A 20,961-nucleotide genomic window follows, 5' to 3' on the forward strand; every position below is an offset into this window, starting at 1 on the left:
TATTTAACCAGGTAGGCCAGTTGAGAACACCTTTATTTAACCAGGTAGGCCAGTTGAGAACACCTTTATTTAACCAGGTAGGCCAGTTGAGAACACCTTTATTTAACCAGGTAGGCCAGTTGAGAACACCTTTATTTAAACAGGTAGGCTAGTTGAGAACAAGTTCTCATTTACAACTGTGACCTGGCCAAGATAAAGCAAAGCAGTGCGACACAAACAACAACACAGAGTTACACATAAACAAACAGTCAACAGTACAGTCAATAACACAATAGAAAATAAATCGATGTACAGTGTGTATAAGAGTAGGGAGGTAAGGCAATAAATAGGAAATAATTATAATTTAGCATTAAATTATTATCTTTACTATAATGAATACTGGCACTCAGCGTTCAGCCTTCACAAAATCCATAACAATGTAGTTATTTAATTTCATTGAAATGTCCTTTACGGGATAAGTAATATATACAACACATAGTATACTAATGTTTTAATACAGCGCATTCAGAAAGGATTCAGACCCCTTAACTTTTTCCACATTTTGTCACAGTAGATCCATATTCTAAATTGATTAAATATATATTTTTTCTCAATCTGCACACAATACCCCGTAATGACAAAGTGAAAATAGTTTTTTAGAAATTTTTGCAAATGTATTAAAAACAGAAATACCTTATTTAAATAAGTATTCAGACCCTTTGCTATGAGACTCTAAATTTAGCTCAGGTGCATCCTGTTTCCATTGATAATCCTTGAGATGTTTCTACATCTTGACTGGAGTCCACCTGTGGAGTCCACCTGTGGTAAATTAAATTGATTGGGGCCTGCTGAATGGTGCAGTGGTCTATGATGCAGTGGTCTATGATGCAGTGGTCTATGGTGCAGTGGTCTATGGTGCAGTGGTCTATGGTGCAGTGGTCTATGGTGCAGTGGTCTATGATGCAGTGGTCTATGATGCAGTGGTCTATGATGCAGTGGTCTATGGTGCAGTGGTCTATGGTGCAGTGGTCTATGGTGCAGTGGTCTATGGTGCAGTGGTCTATGGTGCAGTGGTCTATGATGCAGTGGTCTATGGTGCAGTGGTCTATGGTGCAGTGGTCTATGGTGCAGTGGTCTATGATGCAGTGGTCTATGATGCAGTGGTCTATGGCGCAGTGGTCTATGGCGCAATGGTCTATGGTGCAGTGGTCTATGGTGCAGTGGTCTATGATGCAGTGGTCTATGATGCAGTGGTCTATGGTGCAGTGGTCTATGGCGCAGTGGTCTATGGCGCAGTGGTCTATGATGCAGTGGTCTATGGTGCAGTGGTCTATGGTGCAGTGGTCTATGGCGCAGTGGTCTATGATGCAGTGGTCTATGATGCAGTGGTCTATGATGCAATGGTCTATGGCGCAGTGGTCTATGATGCAGTGGTCTATGATGCAGTGGTCTATGATGCAGTGGTCTATGGTGCAGTGGTCTATGGCGCAGTGGTCTATGGCGCAGTGGTCTATGATGCAGTGGTCTATGATGCAGTGGTCTATGGCGCAGTGGTCTATGGTGCAGTGGTCTATGGTGCAGTGGTCTATGGTGCAGTGGTCTATGATGCAGTGGTCTATGATGCAGTGGTCTATGGTGCAGCGGTCTATGGTGCAGCGGTCTATGGTGCAGTGGTCTATGGTGCAGTGGTCTATGATGCAGTGGTCTATGGTGCAGTGGTCTATGGCGCAGTGGTCTATGGTGCAGTGGTCTATGGTGCAGTGGTCTATGGTGCAGTGGTCTATGATGCAGTGGTCTATGGTGCAGTGGTCTATGGTGCAGTGGTCTATGGTGCAGTGGTCTATGGTGCAGTGGTCTATGGTGCAGTGGTCTATGGTGCAGTGGTCTATGGTGCAGCGGTCTATGGTGCAGTGGTCTATGGTGCAGTGGTCATCGCAGTGCAAGCTGTACCACTAGAGATTCTGGGTTCGAGTCCTCTGTTGCAGCCAGCCGCGACCATGAGGTGGCGCACAATTGGCCCAGCGTCGTCCGGGTAAGGGGAGGGTTTGGCCGGCAGGGATGTCCTTGTCCCATTCCACACTAGCTACTCCTGTGGAGGGCCGGGCGCAATGCACGCTGACACGGTCGCCAGGTGCACAATGTTTCCTCTGACACATTGGTGCAGCTGGCTTTTTGGGTTAAGTGGGCATCGATGTGTCAAGAAGTAGTGGCTGGGTTGTGTTTCGGAGGACGCACGGCTCTCGACCTTCGCCTCTCCCGAGTCGGTACGGGAGTTGCAGCGATGGGACAATTTGCAAAAATAAAAAATAAACTGTTAATGCTTTGTCGTTATGGAGTATTGTGAGTAGATTGATGAGGGAAAAAACAATTCAATACATTTTAGAATAAGGGGGTAACGTAACAAAATGTGGTCTGAATGCTTTCTGAATACTTTCTGAATACTTTCTGAATACTTTCTGAATACTTTCTGAATACTTTCTGAATACTTTCTGAATGCCCTGTATAAACACGGAACAAAAATACAAACAAAACATGCAACAATTCCAAAGGTTTTACTGAGTTAATGTTAATATATGGAAATCAGTCAATTTAAATGATTTCATTAGGCCCTAATCTATAGATTTCACATGACTGGGAATTCAGATATACATCTGTTGGTCACAAATACCTTATAGAGGTCAATTGATTAATCGGCCATAAGGCCGATTTCGAGTTTTCATAACAGTTGGTAATCGGCATTTTTTGGACGACGATTACATTGCACTCCATGAGGAGACCTGGTACGTGAGTCCAGCAAGGAGCCAAGGTAAGGTGCTAGCTAGACAATCTTATAAAATAAAAAAATAAATCTTAAAATAATCACTAGTTAACTACACATGGTTGAGAATATTACTAGTTTAAATAGCTTGTCCTGCATTGCAAATAATCAATGCGGTGCCTGTTCATTTATCATCGAATCACAGGCAAACTAGTGATGATTTAACAAGAGCATTCGTGGAAAAAGTAGTTGCACCACTGTATAATTGAGGGAGAAGGGCCTTGGTCAGGGAGGTGACCAACAACCCGATTGTGACTCTTGACAGAGCTCCAGAGTTCCTCTGTGGAGATGAGAGAACCTTCCAGAAGGACAACAATCTCTGCAGCACTCCATCAATCAGGCCTTTATGGTAGAGTGGCCAGACGGAAGCCACTCCTCAGTAAAAGACACATTATAGCCTGCTAGGAGTTACCCAAAAGGCACCTAAAGACTCTCAGACCATGAGAAACAAGATTCTCTGGTCTGATGAAACCAAGATTGAACTCTTTGGCCTGAATGCCAAGCGTCACGTCTGGATGAAACCTGACACCATCCCTACAGTGAATCATAGTCGTGGCAGCATCATGCTGTGGGGATGTTTTTCAGCGGCAGGGACTGAGAGACTAGTCAGGATCGAGGGAAAGATTAACTGAGCAAAGTACAGAGATCCTTGATGAAAACCTGCTCCAGAGCGGTCTGGACCTCAGACTGGGGTGAAGGGTCCCCTTCCAACAGGACAATGACCATGCATATTCAGTTAAAATAAATTCATGTTAGCAGGCAATATTAACTAGGAAAATTGTGTCACTTCTCTTGCGTTCTGTGCAACAGAGTCAGGGTATATGCAGCAGTTTGGGCCGCCTGGCTCATTGTAAACTGTGTGAAGACCATTTCTTCCTAACAAAGACCGTAATTAATTTGGCAGAATTTTACACAATTATGACATAACATTGAAGGTCGTGTAATGTAACAGCAATATTTAGACTTATGGATGCCAGCCGTTTGATAAAATACTCAACGTTTTCTTTTCGAAATGATAGTTTCCGGATTTTACCATATTAATGACCAAAGGCTCGTATTTCTGTGTGTTTATTTTATTATAATTAAGCCTATGATTTGATATTTGATAGAGCAGTCTGACTGAGCTGTGGTAGGCAGGAGCAGGCTCATAAGCATTCATTCAAACAGCACTATCCTGCGTTTTGCCAGCAGCTCTTAGCAATGCTTGCTTCACAGCATTGTTTATGACTTCAAGCCTATCAACTCCTGAGATTAGGCTGGCAATACTACAGTGCCTATAAGAATATCCAATAGTCAAAGGTTTATGAAATACAAATGGTATAGAGAGAAATAGTCCTAAAATTCCTATAAAACTACAACCTAAAACTTCTTACCTAGGAATATTGAAGACTCATGTTAAAAGGAACCACCAGCTTATACTGTATATACACACACACACACACACAGTATATAAACTCAGCAAAAAAAGAAACATCCCTTTTTTAGGACCCTGTCTTTCAAAGATAATTCATAAAATTCCAAATAACTTCACAGATCTTCATTGTAAAGGGTTTAAACACTGTTTACCATGCTTGTTCAATGAACCATTAACAATTAATGAACATGCACCTGTGGAACGGTCATTAAGACACTAACAGCTTACAGACGAAAGGCAATTAAGGTCACAGTTATGAAAACTTAGGACACTAATGAGGCCTTTCTACTGACTCTGAAAAACACCAAAAGAAAGATGCCCAGGGTCCCTGCTCATCTGTGTGAACATGCCTTAGGCATGCTGCAAGGAGGCATGAGGACAGCAGATGTGGCCAGGGCAATAAATTGCAATGTCCGTACTGTGAGACGTCTAAGACAGCGCTACAGGGAGACAGGACGGACAGCTGATCATCCTCGCTGTGGCAGACCACGTGTAACAACACCTGCACAGGATCAGTACATCTGGACATCACACCTGCGGGACAGGTACAGGATGGCAACAATAACTGCCCGAGTTACACCAGGAATGCACAATCCCTGCATCAGTGCTCAGACTGTCCACAATAGGCTGAGAGAGGCTGGACTGAGGGCTTGTAGGCCTGTTGTAAGGCAGGTCCTCACCAGACATCAGCAGCAACAACGTCGCCTATGGGCACAAACCCACCGTCGCTGGACCAGACAGGACTGGCAAAAAGTGCTCTTCACTGACGAGTCAGGGGTGATGGTCGGATTCACGTTTATCGTTGAAGGAATGAGCGTTATTCTCTGGACTGGGATCGATTTGGAGGTGGAGGGTCCGTCATGGTCTGTGGCGGTGTGTCGCAGCATCATTGGACTGAGCTCGTTGTCATTGCAGGCAATCTCAGTGCTGTGCATTACAGGGAAGACATCCTCCTCCCTCATGTGGTACCCTTCCTGCTGGCTCATCCTGACATGACCTCCAGTACCACAATGCCACCAGCCATACTGCTCGTTCTGTGCGTGATTTCCTGCAAGACAGGAATGTCAGTGTTCTGCCATGGTCAGCGAAGAGCCCGGATCTCAATCCCGTTGAGCACGTCTGGGACCTGTTGGATCGGAGGGTGAGGGCTAGGACCATTCCCCCCCAGAAATGTCCGGGAACTTGCAGGTGCCTTGTTGGAAGAGTGGGGTAACATCTCACAGCAAGAACTGGCAAATCTGGTGCAGTCCATGAGGAGGAGATGCACTGCAGTACTTAATGCAGCTGGTGGCCACACCAGATACTGACTGTTACTTTTGATTTTGACCCCCCTTTTTTCAGGGACACATTATTCCATTTCTGTTAGTCACATGTCTGTAGAACTTGTTCAGTTTACGTCTCAGTTGTTGAATCTTGTTATGTTCATACAAATATTTCCACATGTTAAGTTTGCTGAAAATAAAGGCAGTTGACAGAGAGAGGACTTTTCTTTTTCTGCTGAGTGTATGTTGTAGTGGTGGAGTAGGGGCCTGAAACCTGTGAATGTATTGTCATGTTTTTAAAATTGTTTAATGTCACACTGATTTGTTTCAACTGTTCTTGTGATTGTCTCCACCCCCCCAGGTGTCGCTTATTTTCCCTGTGTATTTATCCCTGTGTTTCCTGTCTCTCTGTACCAGTGTATTTATCCCTGTGTTTCCTGTCTCTCTGTACTAGTGTATTTATCCCTGTGTTTCCTGTCTCTCTGTACCAGTGTATTTATCCCTGTGTTCCCTGTCTCTCTGTTCCAGTGTATTTATCCCTGTGTTTCCTGTCTCTCTGTACCAGTGTATTTATCCCGTTGTTTCCTGTCTCTCTGTGCTAGTGTATTTATCCCTGTTTTTCCTGTCTCTCTGTACCAGTGTATTTATCCCTGTGTTTCCTGTCTCTCTGCACCAGTGCATTTATCCCTGTGTTTCCTGTCTCTCTGTACCAGTGTATTTATCCCTATGTTTCCTGTCTCTCTGTACCAGTGTATTTATCCCTATGTTTCCTGTCTCTCTGTACCAGTGTATTTATCCCTGTGTTCCCTGTCTCTCTGTGCCAGTGCATTTATCCCTGTGTTTCCTGTCTCTCTGTACCAGTGTATTTATCCCTGTGTTTCCTGTCTCTCTGTGCCAGTGCATTTATCCCTGTGTTTCCTGTCTCTCTGTACCAGTGTATTTATCCCTGTGTTTCCTGTCTCTCTGTACCAGTGTATTTATCCCTGTGTTTCCTGTCTCTCTGTACCAGTGTATTTATCCCTGTGTTTCCTGTCTCTCTGTACCAGTGTATTTATCCCTGTGTTTCCTGTCTCTCTGTACCAGTGTATTTATCCCTGTGTTCCCTGTCTCTCTGTTCCAGTGTATTTATCCCTGTGTTTCCTGTCTCTCTGTACCAGTGTATTTATCCCTGTGTTTCCTGTCTCTCTGTGCCAGTGTATTTATCCCTGTGTTTCCTGTCTCTCTGTACCAGTGTATTTATCGCTGTGTTTCCTGTCTCTCTGTACCAGTGTATTTATCCCTGTGTTTCCTGTCTCTCTGTACCAGTGTATTTATCGCTGTGTTTCCTGTCTCTCTGTACCAGTGTATTTATCCCTGTGTTCCCTGTCTCTCTGTACCAGTGTATTTATCCCTGTGTTTCCTGTCTCTCTGTGCCAGTGTATTTATCCCTGTGTTTCCTGTCTCTCTGTTCCAGTGTATTTATCGCTGTGTTTCCTGTCTCTCTGTACCAGTGTATTTATCCCTGTGTTTCCTGTCTCTCTGTACCAGTGTATTTATCCCTGTGTTTCCTGTCTCTCTGTACCAGTGTATTTATCCCTGTGTTTCCTGTCTCTCTGTACCAGTGTATTTATCCCTGTGTTTCCTGTCTCTCTGTACCAGTGTATTTATCCCTGTGTTTCCTGTCTCTCTGTACCAGTGTATTTATCCCTGTGTTTCCTGTCTCTCTGTGCCAGTTCGTCTTGTATGTTTCCAAGTCAACCAGTGGTTCTCCCGTTGTCCTGCTTTTTGCATTCTCCTTTTTCTAGTCCTCCCGGTGTTGACCCTTGCCTGTTCTGGACTCTGTACCCGCCTGCCTGACCATTCTGCCTGCCTTGACCATGAGAGCCTGTCTGCCACTCTATACCTCCTGGACTCTGATCTGGTTTTGACCTTTTGGCTGTCCACGACCATTCTCTTGCCTACTCCTTTTGGATTAATAAACATTGTAAGACTCCAACCATCTGCCTCCTGTGTCTGCATCTGAGTTTCGCCTTGCCTCATGATATATACACTTCATAAATTTTGCTGGACCCCAGGAAGAGTAGCTCCTGTCTTGGCAGGAACTAATGGGGATCCATAATAAACCCCAGGAAGAGTAGCTGCTGCCTTGGCAGGAACTAATGGGGATACATAATAAACCCCAGGAAGAGTAGCTGCTGCCTTGGCAGGAACTAATGGGGATCCTGAATAAACCCCAGGAAGAGTAGCTGCTGCCTTGGCAGGAACTAATGGGGATCCATAATAAACCCCTGGAAGAGTAGCTGCTGCCTTGGCAGGAACTAATGGGGATCCATAATAAACCCCAGGAAGAGTAGCTGCTGCCTTGGCAGGAACTAATGGGGATCCACAATAAACCCCTGGAAGAGTAGCTGCTGCCTTGGCAGGAACTAATAGGGATCCATAATAAACCCCAGGAAGAGTAGCTGCTGCCTTGGCAGGAACTAAAGGGGATCTATAATAAATACAGATCCATAATAAATACAAACACTACTTGAGAACATGAGCAATGTCAAACCAGTTGGAGAACGTTCCTAGAACATTAGAACATTTGAAATGAAAGGTAATCATGTTTGAACTTTTAGGAAACATTCTGTTAAAGTAATGAAATACCAATTCATTTTATTTGTGTCAAGACGTTCCTTAAATGTTCCTTAAATGTTCCAAAGCCAAGCAACTATCCTGCACCATTCCCAGAACGTTGTGGGAAGGTTGTACGTTAAATAACCATAGAGCAACCGCGCTCTCAGAAACATGCAGTTATGGCACTTCTAGTCATGCATGCATAAATGTTACGTATGGGTGGTCCCATAAATCGAACCCACTATCTCGGCATTGCAAGCGCCATACTCTGCCAATCCACATGAGTTATCAATACCTAATATATTGAGAAACTGCTAATGCAAAACCAAATTTAGAAATAGCACCTTTGTGTATTCTACTTTTCTAAATGTCAACATTAAGATGAGACCACGACTGAGTCCCCCACCCCCCCAAAAAAAAATATATATATTTAAAAATCTATATACAGTACCAGTCAAAAGGACACACCTACTCATTTAAGAGTGTTTCTATATTTTTACTATTTTCATTGTAGACAATAGTGAAGACAACAACATGATGAAATAACACATATTGAATCATGTAGTAACCAAAAAAGTGTTACTTACTGTTTGGGTATATTCAAAATGTCCGCCCTCCTGTTGGAAGTTGAGGGGCTGCTGGTTGAGGAGCCACTGGAAGGCCACGTCCAGAGACGGGTCATGTGACACCCTGCAACTGAGCACCACGCTCTCCCCCACTGTCACCTCCATCCTGCTGGGGCTCAGGTCCACACGCATGGCCTCTGCAAAAACACAACACTGCTGCATCTTAGCATAACAACACCTCTGGACAAAACACAGCTAAAGCTAGCTTAGGACACAGGACTGCTACACTGTCCTAACGGTAGACCGATACACTGTCACCCTAGGACATGTCACGCCTAACGGTAGACTGATACACTGTCCTAATGGTAGACTGATACACCGTCCTAACGGTAGACTGCTACATCGTCCTAACGGTAGACTGCTACACCGTCCTAACGGTAGACTGCTACACCATCCTAATGGTAGACCAATATACTGTCCTAACGGTAGACTGCTACAATGTCCTAACGGTAGACTGCTAACACTGTCCTAACGGTAGACTGCTACACTGTCCTAGCGGTAGACTGCTACACTGTCCTAACGGTAGACTGCTACACTGTCCTAGCGGTAGACTGCTACACTGTCCTAACGGTAGTCTGCTACACTGTCCTAGCGGTAGACCAATACACTGTCCTAACGGTAGACTGCTACACCGTCCTAACGGTAGACTGATACACCGTCCTAGCGGTAGACTGAAACAGCGTCCTAACGGTAGACTCCACCAATCAGGCCTTTATGGTAGAGTGACCAGACAGAAGCTACTCCTCAGTAAAAGGCACATGACAGCCCGCCTGGACTTTACCCAAAGGCACCTAAAGACTCTCAGACCATGAGAAACAAGATTATCTGGTCTGATGAAACGAAGATTGAACTCCTTGGCCTGAATGCCAAGCGTCACGTCTGGAGGAACCCTGGCACAATCCCTATGGTGAAGCATGGTGGTGGCAGCATCAGGCTGTGGGGATATTATTTTTAAGTTGCAGCGACTGGGAGACTAGTCAGGTTTGAGGGAAAGATGAACGGAGCAAAGTACAGAGAGATCATTAATGAAAACCTGCTGCAGAGTGCTCAGGACCTCAGACTGGGGTGAAGGATCACCTTCCAACAAGACAACGACCCTAAGCACACAACCAAGACAACGCAAGAGTGGCTTCGGGACAAGTCTCTGAAAGTCCTTGAGTGGCCTAGCCAGAGCCCGGACTTGAACCCGATCGAACATCTCTAGAGAGACCTGAATATACAGTAGCTGTGCAGCGACACTCCCCATCCATCCTGACAGAGCTTGAGAGGATCTGCAGAGAAGAATGGGAGAAACTCCCCAAATGCAGGTTTGCCACGCTTGTAGCATCATACCTAAGAAGACTCAAGGCTGTAATAGCTGCCAAAGGTGCGTCAACAAAGTACTGAGTAAAGGGTCTGAATACTGATGTAAATGTGATCAGTTTTTTTATTTAATATGCATTTGCAAAAATGTCTAAAAACCTGTTTTTGCTTTGTAAAACTGGGATATTGTGTGTAAATTTATGAAGGAACAAAACAGAAAACAAAAATTTTTTTTTTAGAAATGGCTGTAATGTAACAAAATGTAGAACAAGTCAAGGACTGTATATCTAGGCTACCTTGGCTAGTATGGCATGGCAACATTAGTCAGAGGAAAAACACAAAAGAACATCTGTGATCTGGGTCCAGGCAAAGCTCTATTCAGATGGGACCAGGGTAACTAACAACCAGGTAGCCGGATTGACTTGTCATTAATGTCATTATCAAAACACATCCTGCATACTAAAACCTTGAAAAGGACCAAAACAGTCACTCTGCACTCAGGGCCTCCTTTGATTTCAGCTGTGAATGCTGTTCATGTACAACAGGCCGTCTTACCCTGTCAAATAGGGTGCCCTTGTAAAATGATTTTGAATGTGAAAACCCTTTTGCTTCGCAGTCGAGCGAACACAATAAATTCCGCTGGCGTCCCCTCTGCCTCTCTCCCCCTCTCGCCACCCCCCAGACAAAGGTGGCAGGAAACGACATTGGGGGACTGTTTACTGGTGTGTGACTGGCACTAATTTGGCAGAAAATAAAGGCCCCCTGGGCATCGCTTACCTTTTACCCAGAGCATGGCCGTCATCTCAGCCGAGCCAAACTGATTCTCGGCTCGACAGACATAGTTCCCCTCGTCAGAGCGGGTGGAGTTGATGATCCTCAGCGTGTTGTTTCGTAACAGCATTATCCTGCCAAAGAACAAATACAATACAAACCAAATGCCTGTTTAACTAAAACAGTTGAGTTTAAAGTGGTATGCAGTTTGAGTTGCTTATAGCATTCATTAAAGTGAATTTAAATTGCTGGAAGACATCAGGCAGATCAGGACAGCTCAGAAAGTCAAACAGCATAACAAATGAATTTCAGAGCGTATCCATTTGGGGGATTTTAAATATTTCATATACTCTATGTTCTATCTAGCTCAGACAAGATGATCTTATTGATTTTCCAAGGGCAAGTTATGTAGTTCTGTCCTTGAGCTGTTGTTCTTAATGTTATGTTTCATGTTTTGTGTGGACCCCAGGAAGAGCAGCTGCTGCAAATACCAAGTTGTGCAGACAGTTCCCCCAGAAAGATCCTTGTCAAGAGGACATATGTACTGTGTACAAGCTACATAAGCTGTTTAATTGTGGACTCGAGTGAAACATTACTAGGAAAGGATTCACTTTTCTATGTTCTTCAGTATTATGACCTGAAAACACTATTTACCACAAGGGGCAAACAACAACAGACTAATAATGCTTTCACATAGTATTTACGGTGTTTAGCCTGTAAAATACAATTGGCCCGTGTTTATATGACCCCCTTACAAACCGGGACATTTATTTTACCACATTCTTGCTTGCATAGCCTTTTACACCTCAGGGCTCCCGAGTGGCGCAAGGCACCGCATCTCAGTGCAAGAGGCGTCACTACAGTCCCTGGTTTCGAATCCAGGCTGTATCACATCCGGCCGTGATTGGGAGTCCCATAGGGCGGTGCACAGTTCTCTGCGTTTTCGCCGGGGGGTAGGCCGTCATTGTAAATACACATGTGTTCTTAACTGACTTGCCTAGTTGTATATTTCCTGTACGCGTGATGGTGGCGAGTGGCCGTAGTGCTGCGCAGATGTGGTTGGGCTTCTGTTTTAATAAATCCATTGAATATACACCATCAAAAATAAACTCATTATTATTCCATATTAAATCAATATGATGGAATATGACAGAATAAAATACAATAATATTTTTCCCACACAACTTGTGTCAAGGGAACGTGTGGAACCGCTATCATATAAAAAAACGTGATCTTTTGAAACAGAGCCCAATCCCATGCTTTTTTTTAAATCCACGTTTAATCTCTTTCTTACCCACACTCCACGTTGTTAGGGAGCAGGAATACCTTCATCGTGACACCCACACAAAATAATAGCAGTCCTATTTTCAAAAGCATGTGAGTCTCGTTCACAGTTCACAACCTCCGCAGACTTTGAGTTGTCTATACCATACACGACTGAACAAAATAATAGGCCTCCACTTGATTTAGACTACATTATAGCATGCTAAATGTTTCTGATCAGTGATTTAGGCTTCATTATAGCATGCTAAATGTTTCTGATCAGTGATTTAGGCTTCATTATAGCATGCTAAATGTTTCTGATCAGTGATTTAGACTACATTATAGCATGCTAAATGTTTCTGATCAGTGATTTAGACTACATTATAGCATGCTAAATGTTTCTGATCAGTGATTTAGACTACATTATAGCATGCTAAATGTTTCTGATCAGTGATTTAGGCTACATTATAGCATGCTAAATGTTTCTGATCAGTGATTTAGACTACATTATAGCATGCTAAATGTTTCTGATCAGTGATTTAGGCTACATTATAGCATGCTAAATGTTTCTGATCAGTGATTTAGACTACATTATAGCATGCTAAATGTTTATGATCAGTGATTTAGGCTTCATTATAGCATGCAAAATGTTTCTGATCAGTGATTTAGGCTTCATTATAGCATGCTAAATGTTTCTGATCAGTGATTTAGGCTTCATTATAGCATGCTAAATGTTTCTGATCAGTGATTTAGACTACATTATAGCATGCTAAATGTTTCTGATCAGTGATTTAGGCTTCATTATATCATGCTAAATGTTTCTGATCAGTTATTTAGGCTTCATTATAGCATGCTAAATGTTTCTGATCAGTGATTTAGACTACATTATAGCATGCTAAATGTTTCTGATCAGTGATTTAGGCTTCATTATAGCATGCTAAATGTTTCTGATCAGTGATTTAGGCTTCATTATAGCATGCAAAATGTTTCGGATCAGTGATTTAGACTACATTATAGCATGCTAAATGTTTCGGATCAGTGATTTAGACTACATTATAGCATGCTAAATGTTTCGGATCAGTGATTTAGGCTTCATTATATCATGCTAAATATTTCTGATCAGTGATTTAGGCTTCATTATAGCATGCTAAATGTTTCTGATCAGTGATTTAGACTACATTATAGCATGCTAAATGTTTCTGATCAGTGATTTAGGCTTCATTATAGCATGCAAAATGTTTCGGATCAGTGATTTAGACTACATTATAGCATGCTAAATGTTTCGGATCAGTGATTTAGACTACATTATAGCATGCTAAATGTTTCGGATCAGTGATAGATGAAACCAATTGACCAAATAGCCACTACAGATGGAGATTCAGTTAATCAAAATCACACTGATTATCAGACAAGTCCGTGAAGTCACAGTCGTTTGGTTTGGACTGAGGAGTAAAATAATCAACTTCTTAAACTACATAACATTAAAAATGAGACAACTAGACAAGATGATAATGAGCAGCACTCACCTCAACTTGGCTAACATTTCCTCAGCCTAATTGTGTAGCCTAATCAATATCCAATCTGACATGTATTGATTCATCAAGACGAGTCTCAAAGCTGCGAGACGGCGCTGTCCGGATCAAAACAGTGCTGAAATGATTATCTAGTTCAGGGCCCTCCCAAGCTGCACGTTTTGTTTTTTCCCCCAGCATTACACAGCTGATTAAAATAATCAAAGGTTGATGATTAGTTGATTATTTGAATCAGCTGTCTAGTGCTAGGACAAAAACAAAAACGTGCACCCAGGACCGAGTTTGGGAAACGCTGATCTAGTTGAACACATGCTTCAAATCTATTACAAGGATTAGATGACTTTTTTCATTATTAAGCAACAATTCCCACAGTTATTCTACATGGATCCAAACAGGGTATGCTTAGTGGTGTGCTATACGAAGACACGGGCAAGGTGACATGCCTTGCAAAGTTGTTAAAGAACAGGCTGGAGGATGGTTAACGGGCGTTGTCTAGCAACCTCCGAGAGTTTTAAGAGCCTGGTGCGCGCCAAAGCCACCTCGTCATTACGGCTACGTTTCATTCTAGGGCCGTAGGCAGAACTGTACCGAAATGATTTCTCGGTAGTTCGGTGGAAATACAATTTTGGCTTTGATACCAGCAATTACTTCAGATATTGAAGAAAATGAGGAAAAAAGTAGCCGAATAAATGTGTTAGTATGAAAGGGTATTAGGTTAGTCGGGAGAATGGCTTAACAGATAAATACATGCTATTTCCCCCATCGCCACAAGATCAATCAACAATTATATTTCCTAATGAAGGCGAATTCCTGACAACATCAAATAAGCCTAAATCTCCAATAAGATTTACAAGCCTGATGTTATCGCTTGAGATAAGGGCTAAACCAGGGGCGCAACTTTGGTTTTAGAAGTGGTGGGGACATAACAATTATTATTGTATTTTCTACCCAGATAAACACTCCAAACAGCCTACCCGAGGGGTCTGAGTCTTGTATCACATTCCAATTACAAAAAAATGCATTTTCGGAATGGGGGAAGGACATGTCCACCCCATCCACAGTGAAAGTTGCACCACTAGGCTAAATTAATAGGGAACAAGTGTTGAAATCCAAATTGAAATGCAGCCACTTTCGTTACAGCCTCAGTGGAATATGCATTGGACCACACATGACCTAACACCTGGTAATGGGGTTTTAGATAAATCACATGACCTAACATCTGGTAATGGGGTTTTAGATAAATCACATGACCTAACATCTGGTAATGGGGTTTTAGATAAATCACATGACCTAACATCTGGTAATGGGGTTTTAGATAAATCACATGACCTAACATCTGGTAATGGGGTTTTAGATAAATCACATGACCTAACATCTGGTAATGGGGTTTTAGATAAATCACATGACCTAACATCTGGTAATGGGGTTTTAGATAAATCACATGACCTAACACCTGGTAATGGGGTTTTAGATAAATCACATGACCTAACATCTGGTAATGAGGTTTTAGATAAAACACATGACCTAACATCTGGTAATGGGGTTTTAGATAAATTAACAACACATGGTAATGGGGTTTTAGATAAATTAACAACACATGACCTAACATCTGGTAATGGGGTTTTAGATAAATCAACAACACATGACCTAACATTTGGTAATGGGGTTTTAGATAAATCAACAACACATGACCTAACATCTGGTAATGGGGTTTTAGATAAATCAACAACACATGACCTAACACCTGGTAATGGGGTTTTAGATAAATCACATGACCTAACATCTGGTAATGAGGTTTTAGATAAAACACATGACCTAACATCTGGTAATGGGGTTTTAGATAAATCAACAACACATGACCTAACATTTGGTAATGGGGTTTTAGATAAATCAACAACGCATGACCAAACATCTGGTAATGGGGTTTTAGATAAATCAACAACACATGACCTAACATCTGGTAATGGGGTTTTAGATAAATCAACAACACATGGTAATGGGGTTTTAGATAAAGGAAGAACACATGACCTAACACCTGGTAATGGGGTTTTAGATAAATCAAAGACAAATGACCTAACATTTGGTAATAGGGTTTTAGATAAAGGAACAACACATGGTAATGGGGTTTTAGATAAATCAACAACACATGGTAATGGGGTTTTAGATAAAGGAAGAACACATGACCTAACACCTGGTAATGGGGTTTTAGATAAATCAACAACAAATGACCTAACATTTGGTAATGGGGTTTTAGATAAAGCAACAACACATGGTATTGGGGTTTTAGATAAATCAACAACACATGGTGATGGGGTTTTAGATAAATCAACAACACATGGTAATGGGGTTTTAGATAAAGGAAGAACACATGACCTAACACCTGGTAATGGGGTTTTAGATAAATCAACAACACATGACCTAACATCTGGTAAATGGGTTTTAGATAAATCAACAACACATGACCTAACACCTGGTAATGGTGTTTTAGATAAATCAACAACACATGGTATTGGGGTTTTAGATAAATCAACAACACATGGTAATGGGGTTTTAGATAAATCAACAACACATGACCTAACATCTGGTAATGGGGTGTTAGATAAAACACATGACCTAACATCTGGTAATGGGGTTTTAGATAAATCAACAACACATGACCAAACATCTGGTAATTGATTTTTAGATAAATCAACAACACATGGTAATGGGGTTTTAGAAAAATCAACAACACATGACCTAACATCTGGTAATGGGGTTTTAGATAAATCAACAACACATGACCAAACATTTGGTAATGGGGTTTTAGATAAATCAACAACACATGGTAATGGGGTTTTAGATAAAGGAAGAACACATGACCTAACACCTGGTAATGGGGTTTTAGATAAATCAACAACACATGACCTAACATCTGGTAATGGGGTTTTAGATAAATCAACAACACATGACCTAACATCTGGTAATGGGGTTTTAGATAAATCAACAACACATGACCTAACATCTGGTAATGGGGTTTTAGATAAGTCAACAACACATGACCTAACATCTGGTAAATGGGTTTTAGATAAATCAACAACACATGGTAAATGGGTTTTAGATAAATCAACAACACATGACCTAACACCTGGTAATGGTGTTTTAGATAAATCAACAACACATGGTATTGGGGTTTTAGATAAATCAACAACACATGGTAATGGGGTTTTAGATAAATCAACAACACATGACCTAACATCTGGTAATGGGGTGTTAGATAAAACACATGACCTAACATCTGGTAAATGGGTTTTAGATAAATCAACAACACATGACCTAACATTTGGTAATGGGGTTTTAGATAAATCAACAACACATGGTAATGGGGTTTTAGATAAATCAACAACACATGACCAAACACCTGGTAATGGGGTTTTAGATAAATCACCAACACATGGTAATGGGGTTTTAGATAAAGGAAGAACACATGACCTAACACCTGGTAATGGGGTTTTAGATAAATCAACAACAAATGACCTAACATTTGGCAATGGGGTTTTAGATAAAGCAACAACACATGGTATTGGGGTTTTAGATGAATCAACAACACATGGTGATGGGGTTTTAGATAAATCAACAACACATGGTAATGGGGTTTTAGATAAAGGAAGAACACATGACCTAACATTTGATAATGGGGTTTTAGATAAATCAACAACACATGACCTAACATCTGGTAATGGGGTTTTAGATAAATCAACAACACATGACCTAACACCTGGTAATGGGGTTTTAGATAAATCACATGACCTAACATCTGGTAATGAGGTTTTAGATAAAACACATGACCTAACATCTGGTAATGGGGTTTTAGATAAATCAACAACACATGACCTAACATTTGGTAATGGGGTTTTAGATAAATCAACAACACATGACCAAACATCTGGTAATGGGGTTTTAGATAAATCAACAACACATGACCTAACATCTGGTAATGGGGTTTTAGATAAATCAACAACACATGGTAATGGGGTTTTAGATAAAGGAAGAACACATGACCTAACACCTGGTAATGGGGTTTTAGATAAATCAACAACAAATGACCTAACATTTGGTAATAGGGTTTTAGATAAAGGAACAACACATGGTAATGGGGTTTTAGATAAATCAACAACACATGGTAATGGGGTTTTAGATAAAGGAAGAACACATGACCTAACACCTGGTAATGGGGTTTTAGATAAATCAACAACAAATGACCTAACATTTGGTAATGGGGTTTTAGATAAAGCAACAACACATGGTATTGGGGTTTTAGATAAATCAACAACACATGGTGATGGGGTTTTAGATAAATCAACAACACATGGTAATGGGGTTTTAGATAAAGGAAGAACACATGACCTAACACCTGGTAATGGGGTTTTAGATAAATCAACAACACATGACCTAACATCTGGTAAATGGGTTTTAGATAAATCAACAACACATGACCTAACACCTGGTAATGGTGTTTTAGATAAATCAACAACACATGGTATTGGGGTTTTAGATAAATCAACAACACATGGTAATGGGGTTTTAGATAAATCAACAACACATGACCTAACATCTGGTAATGGGGTGTTAGATAAAACACATGACCTAACATCTGGTAATGGGGTTTTAGATAAATCAACAACACATGACCAAACATCTGGTAATTGATTTTTAGATAAATCAACAACACATGGTAATGGGGTTTTAGAAAAATCAACAACACATGACCTAACATCTGGTAATGGGGTTTTAGATAAATCAACAACACATGATCAAACATTTGGTAATGGGGTTTTAGATAAATCAACAACACATGGTAATGGGGTTTTAGATAAAGGAAGAACACATGACCTAACACCTGGTAATGGGGTTTTAGATAAATCAACAACACATGGTATTGGGGTTTTAGATAAATCAACAACACATGGTAATGGGGTTTTAGATAAATCAACAACACATGACCTAACATCTGGTAATGGGGTGTTAGATAAAACACATGACCTAACATCTGGTAAATGGGTTTTAGATAAATCAACAACACATGACCTAACATTTGGTAATGGGGTTTTAGATAAATCAACAACACATGGTAATGGGGTTTTAGATAAATCAACAACACATGACCAAACACCTGGTAATGGGGTTTTAGATAAATCACCAACACATGGTAATGGGGTTTTAGATAAAGGAAGAACACATGACCTAACACCTGGTAATGGGGTTTTAGATAAATCAACAACAAATGACCTAACATTTGGCAATGGGGTTTTAGATAAAGCAACAACACATGGTATTGGGGTTTTAGATGAATCAACAACACATGGTGATGGGGTTTTAGATAAATCAACAACACATGGTAATGGGGTTTTAGATAAAGGAAGAACACGTGACCTAACATCTGGTAAATGGGTTTTAGAAAAATCAACAACACATGACCTAACACCTGGTAATGGTGTTTTAGATAAATCAACAACACATGGTATTGGGTTTTAGATAAATCAACAACACATGGTAATGGGGTTTTAGATAAATCAACAACACATGACCAAACATCTGGTAATGGGGTGTTAGATAAAACACATGACCTAACATCTGGAAAATGGGTTTTAGATAAATCAACAACACATGACCTAACATCTGGTAATGGGGTTTTAGATAAATCAACAACACATGACCAAACACCTGGTAATGGGGCTTTAGATAAATCAACAACACATGACCTAACATCTGGTAATGGGGTTTTAGATAAATCAACGACACATGAACAAACATCTGGTAATTGATTTTTAGATAAATCAACAACACATGGTAATGGGGTTTTAGATAAATCAACAACACATTACCTAACATCTGGTAATGGGGTTTTAGATAAGTCAACAACACATGACCTAACATCTGGTAATGGGGTTTTAGATAAATCAACAACACATGACCTTACATCTGGTAATGGGGTTTTAGCTAAATGAACAACACATGACCTAACATTTGGTAATGGGGTTTTAGAAAAATCAACAACACATGGTAATGGGGTTTTAGATAAATCAACAACACATGACCTAACATCTAGTAATTGATTTTTAGATAAATCAACAACACATGGTAATGGGGTTTTAGATAAATCAACAACACATGACCTAACATCTGGTAATGGGGTTTTAGATGAATCAACAACACATTACCTAACATTTGGTAATGGGGTTTTAGATAAATCAACACCACATGACCTAACATCTGGTAATGGGGTTTTAGATAAGTCAACAACACATGACCAAACATCTGGTAATTGATTTTTAGATAAATCAACAACACATGGTAATGGGGTTTTAGATAAATCAACAACACATGACCTAACATTTGGTAATGGGGTTTTAGATAAATCAACAACACATGACCTAACATCTGGTAATGGGGTTTTAGATAAATCAACAACACATGACCTAACACCTGTTAATGGGGTTTTAGATAAATCACATGACCTAACATCTGCTAAAGGGGTTTTAGATAAATCAACAACACATGACCTAACATTCATTTGGTAACGGGGTTTTAGATAAATCAACAACACATGACCTAACATCTGGTAATAGGGTTTCAGATAAATCAACAACACATGACCTAACAGCTGGTAATGGGGTTTTAGATAAAGCAACAACACATGGTAATGGGGTTTTTAGATAAAGAAAGAACACATGACCTAACACCTGGTGATGGGGTTTTAGATAAATCAACAACACATGACAAAACACCTGGTAATGGAGTTTTAGATAAGTCAACAACACATGACCTAACATCTGGTAATGGGGTTTTAGATAAATCAACAACACATGACCTAACATCTGGTAATGGGTTTAGGATAAATCAACAACACATGGTAATTGGGTTTTAGATAAATCAACAACACATGACCTAACATCTGGTAATGGGGTTTTAGATAAGTCAACAACACATGACCTAACATCAGGTAATGGGGGTTTAGATAAATCAACAACACATGACCAAACAACCTGGTAATGGAGTTTTAGATAAATCAACAACACATGACCTAACATCTGGTAATGGGGTTTTAGATAAATCAACAACACATGGTAACGGGGTTTTAGATAAAAGAACAACACATGGTAATGGGGTTTTAGATAAATCAACAACACATGACCTAACATCTGGTAATGGGGTTTTAGATAAATCAACAACACATGACCTAACATCTGGTAATGGGGTTTTAGATAAAGCAACAACACATGGTAACAGGGTTTTAGATAAAGGAACAACACATGGTAATGGGGTTTTAGATAAATCAACAACACATGACCTAACATCTGGTAATGGGGTTTTAGATAAATCAACAACACATGACAAAACACCTGGTAAAAACACCTGG

At 40.7% G+C, this 20,961-nt stretch overlaps 1 protein-coding gene and 1 long non-coding RNA gene across 2 annotated transcripts in view; both read right to left on the reverse strand.

Moving 5' to 3' along the window:
* The window catches only part of LOC110519322 (contactin-5), a 560,400-nt gene that overhangs the window by 109,199 nt on the left and 430,240 nt on the right, over positions 1–20,961 (reverse strand). Inside the window, exons 13-14 of the mRNA XM_036964829.1 lie at positions 10,777–10,904; positions 8,659–8,834 (exon numbers count right to left, since the gene is read on the reverse strand). Coding sequence (XP_036820724.1) covers positions 8,659–8,834; positions 10,777–10,904 — 304 coding nt within the window. The remainder of the gene's footprint in view (positions 1–8,658; positions 8,835–10,776; positions 10,905–20,961) is intronic.
* On the reverse strand, positions 16,093–16,521 carry LOC118944666. The gene is made up of 3 exons (XR_005039966.1): positions 16,432–16,521; positions 16,179–16,230; positions 16,093–16,139 (listed from the first exon to the last, which is right to left on the reverse strand). It is a non-coding gene; the product is annotated as an uncharacterized LOC118944666 (long non-coding RNA).

Source organism: Oncorhynchus mykiss, chromosome 27 (genome assembly GCF_013265735.2).
Source record: "Oncorhynchus mykiss isolate Arlee chromosome 27, USDA_OmykA_1.1, whole genome shotgun sequence".
Taxonomy (NCBI): domain Eukaryota; kingdom Metazoa; phylum Chordata; class Actinopteri; order Salmoniformes; family Salmonidae; genus Oncorhynchus; species Oncorhynchus mykiss.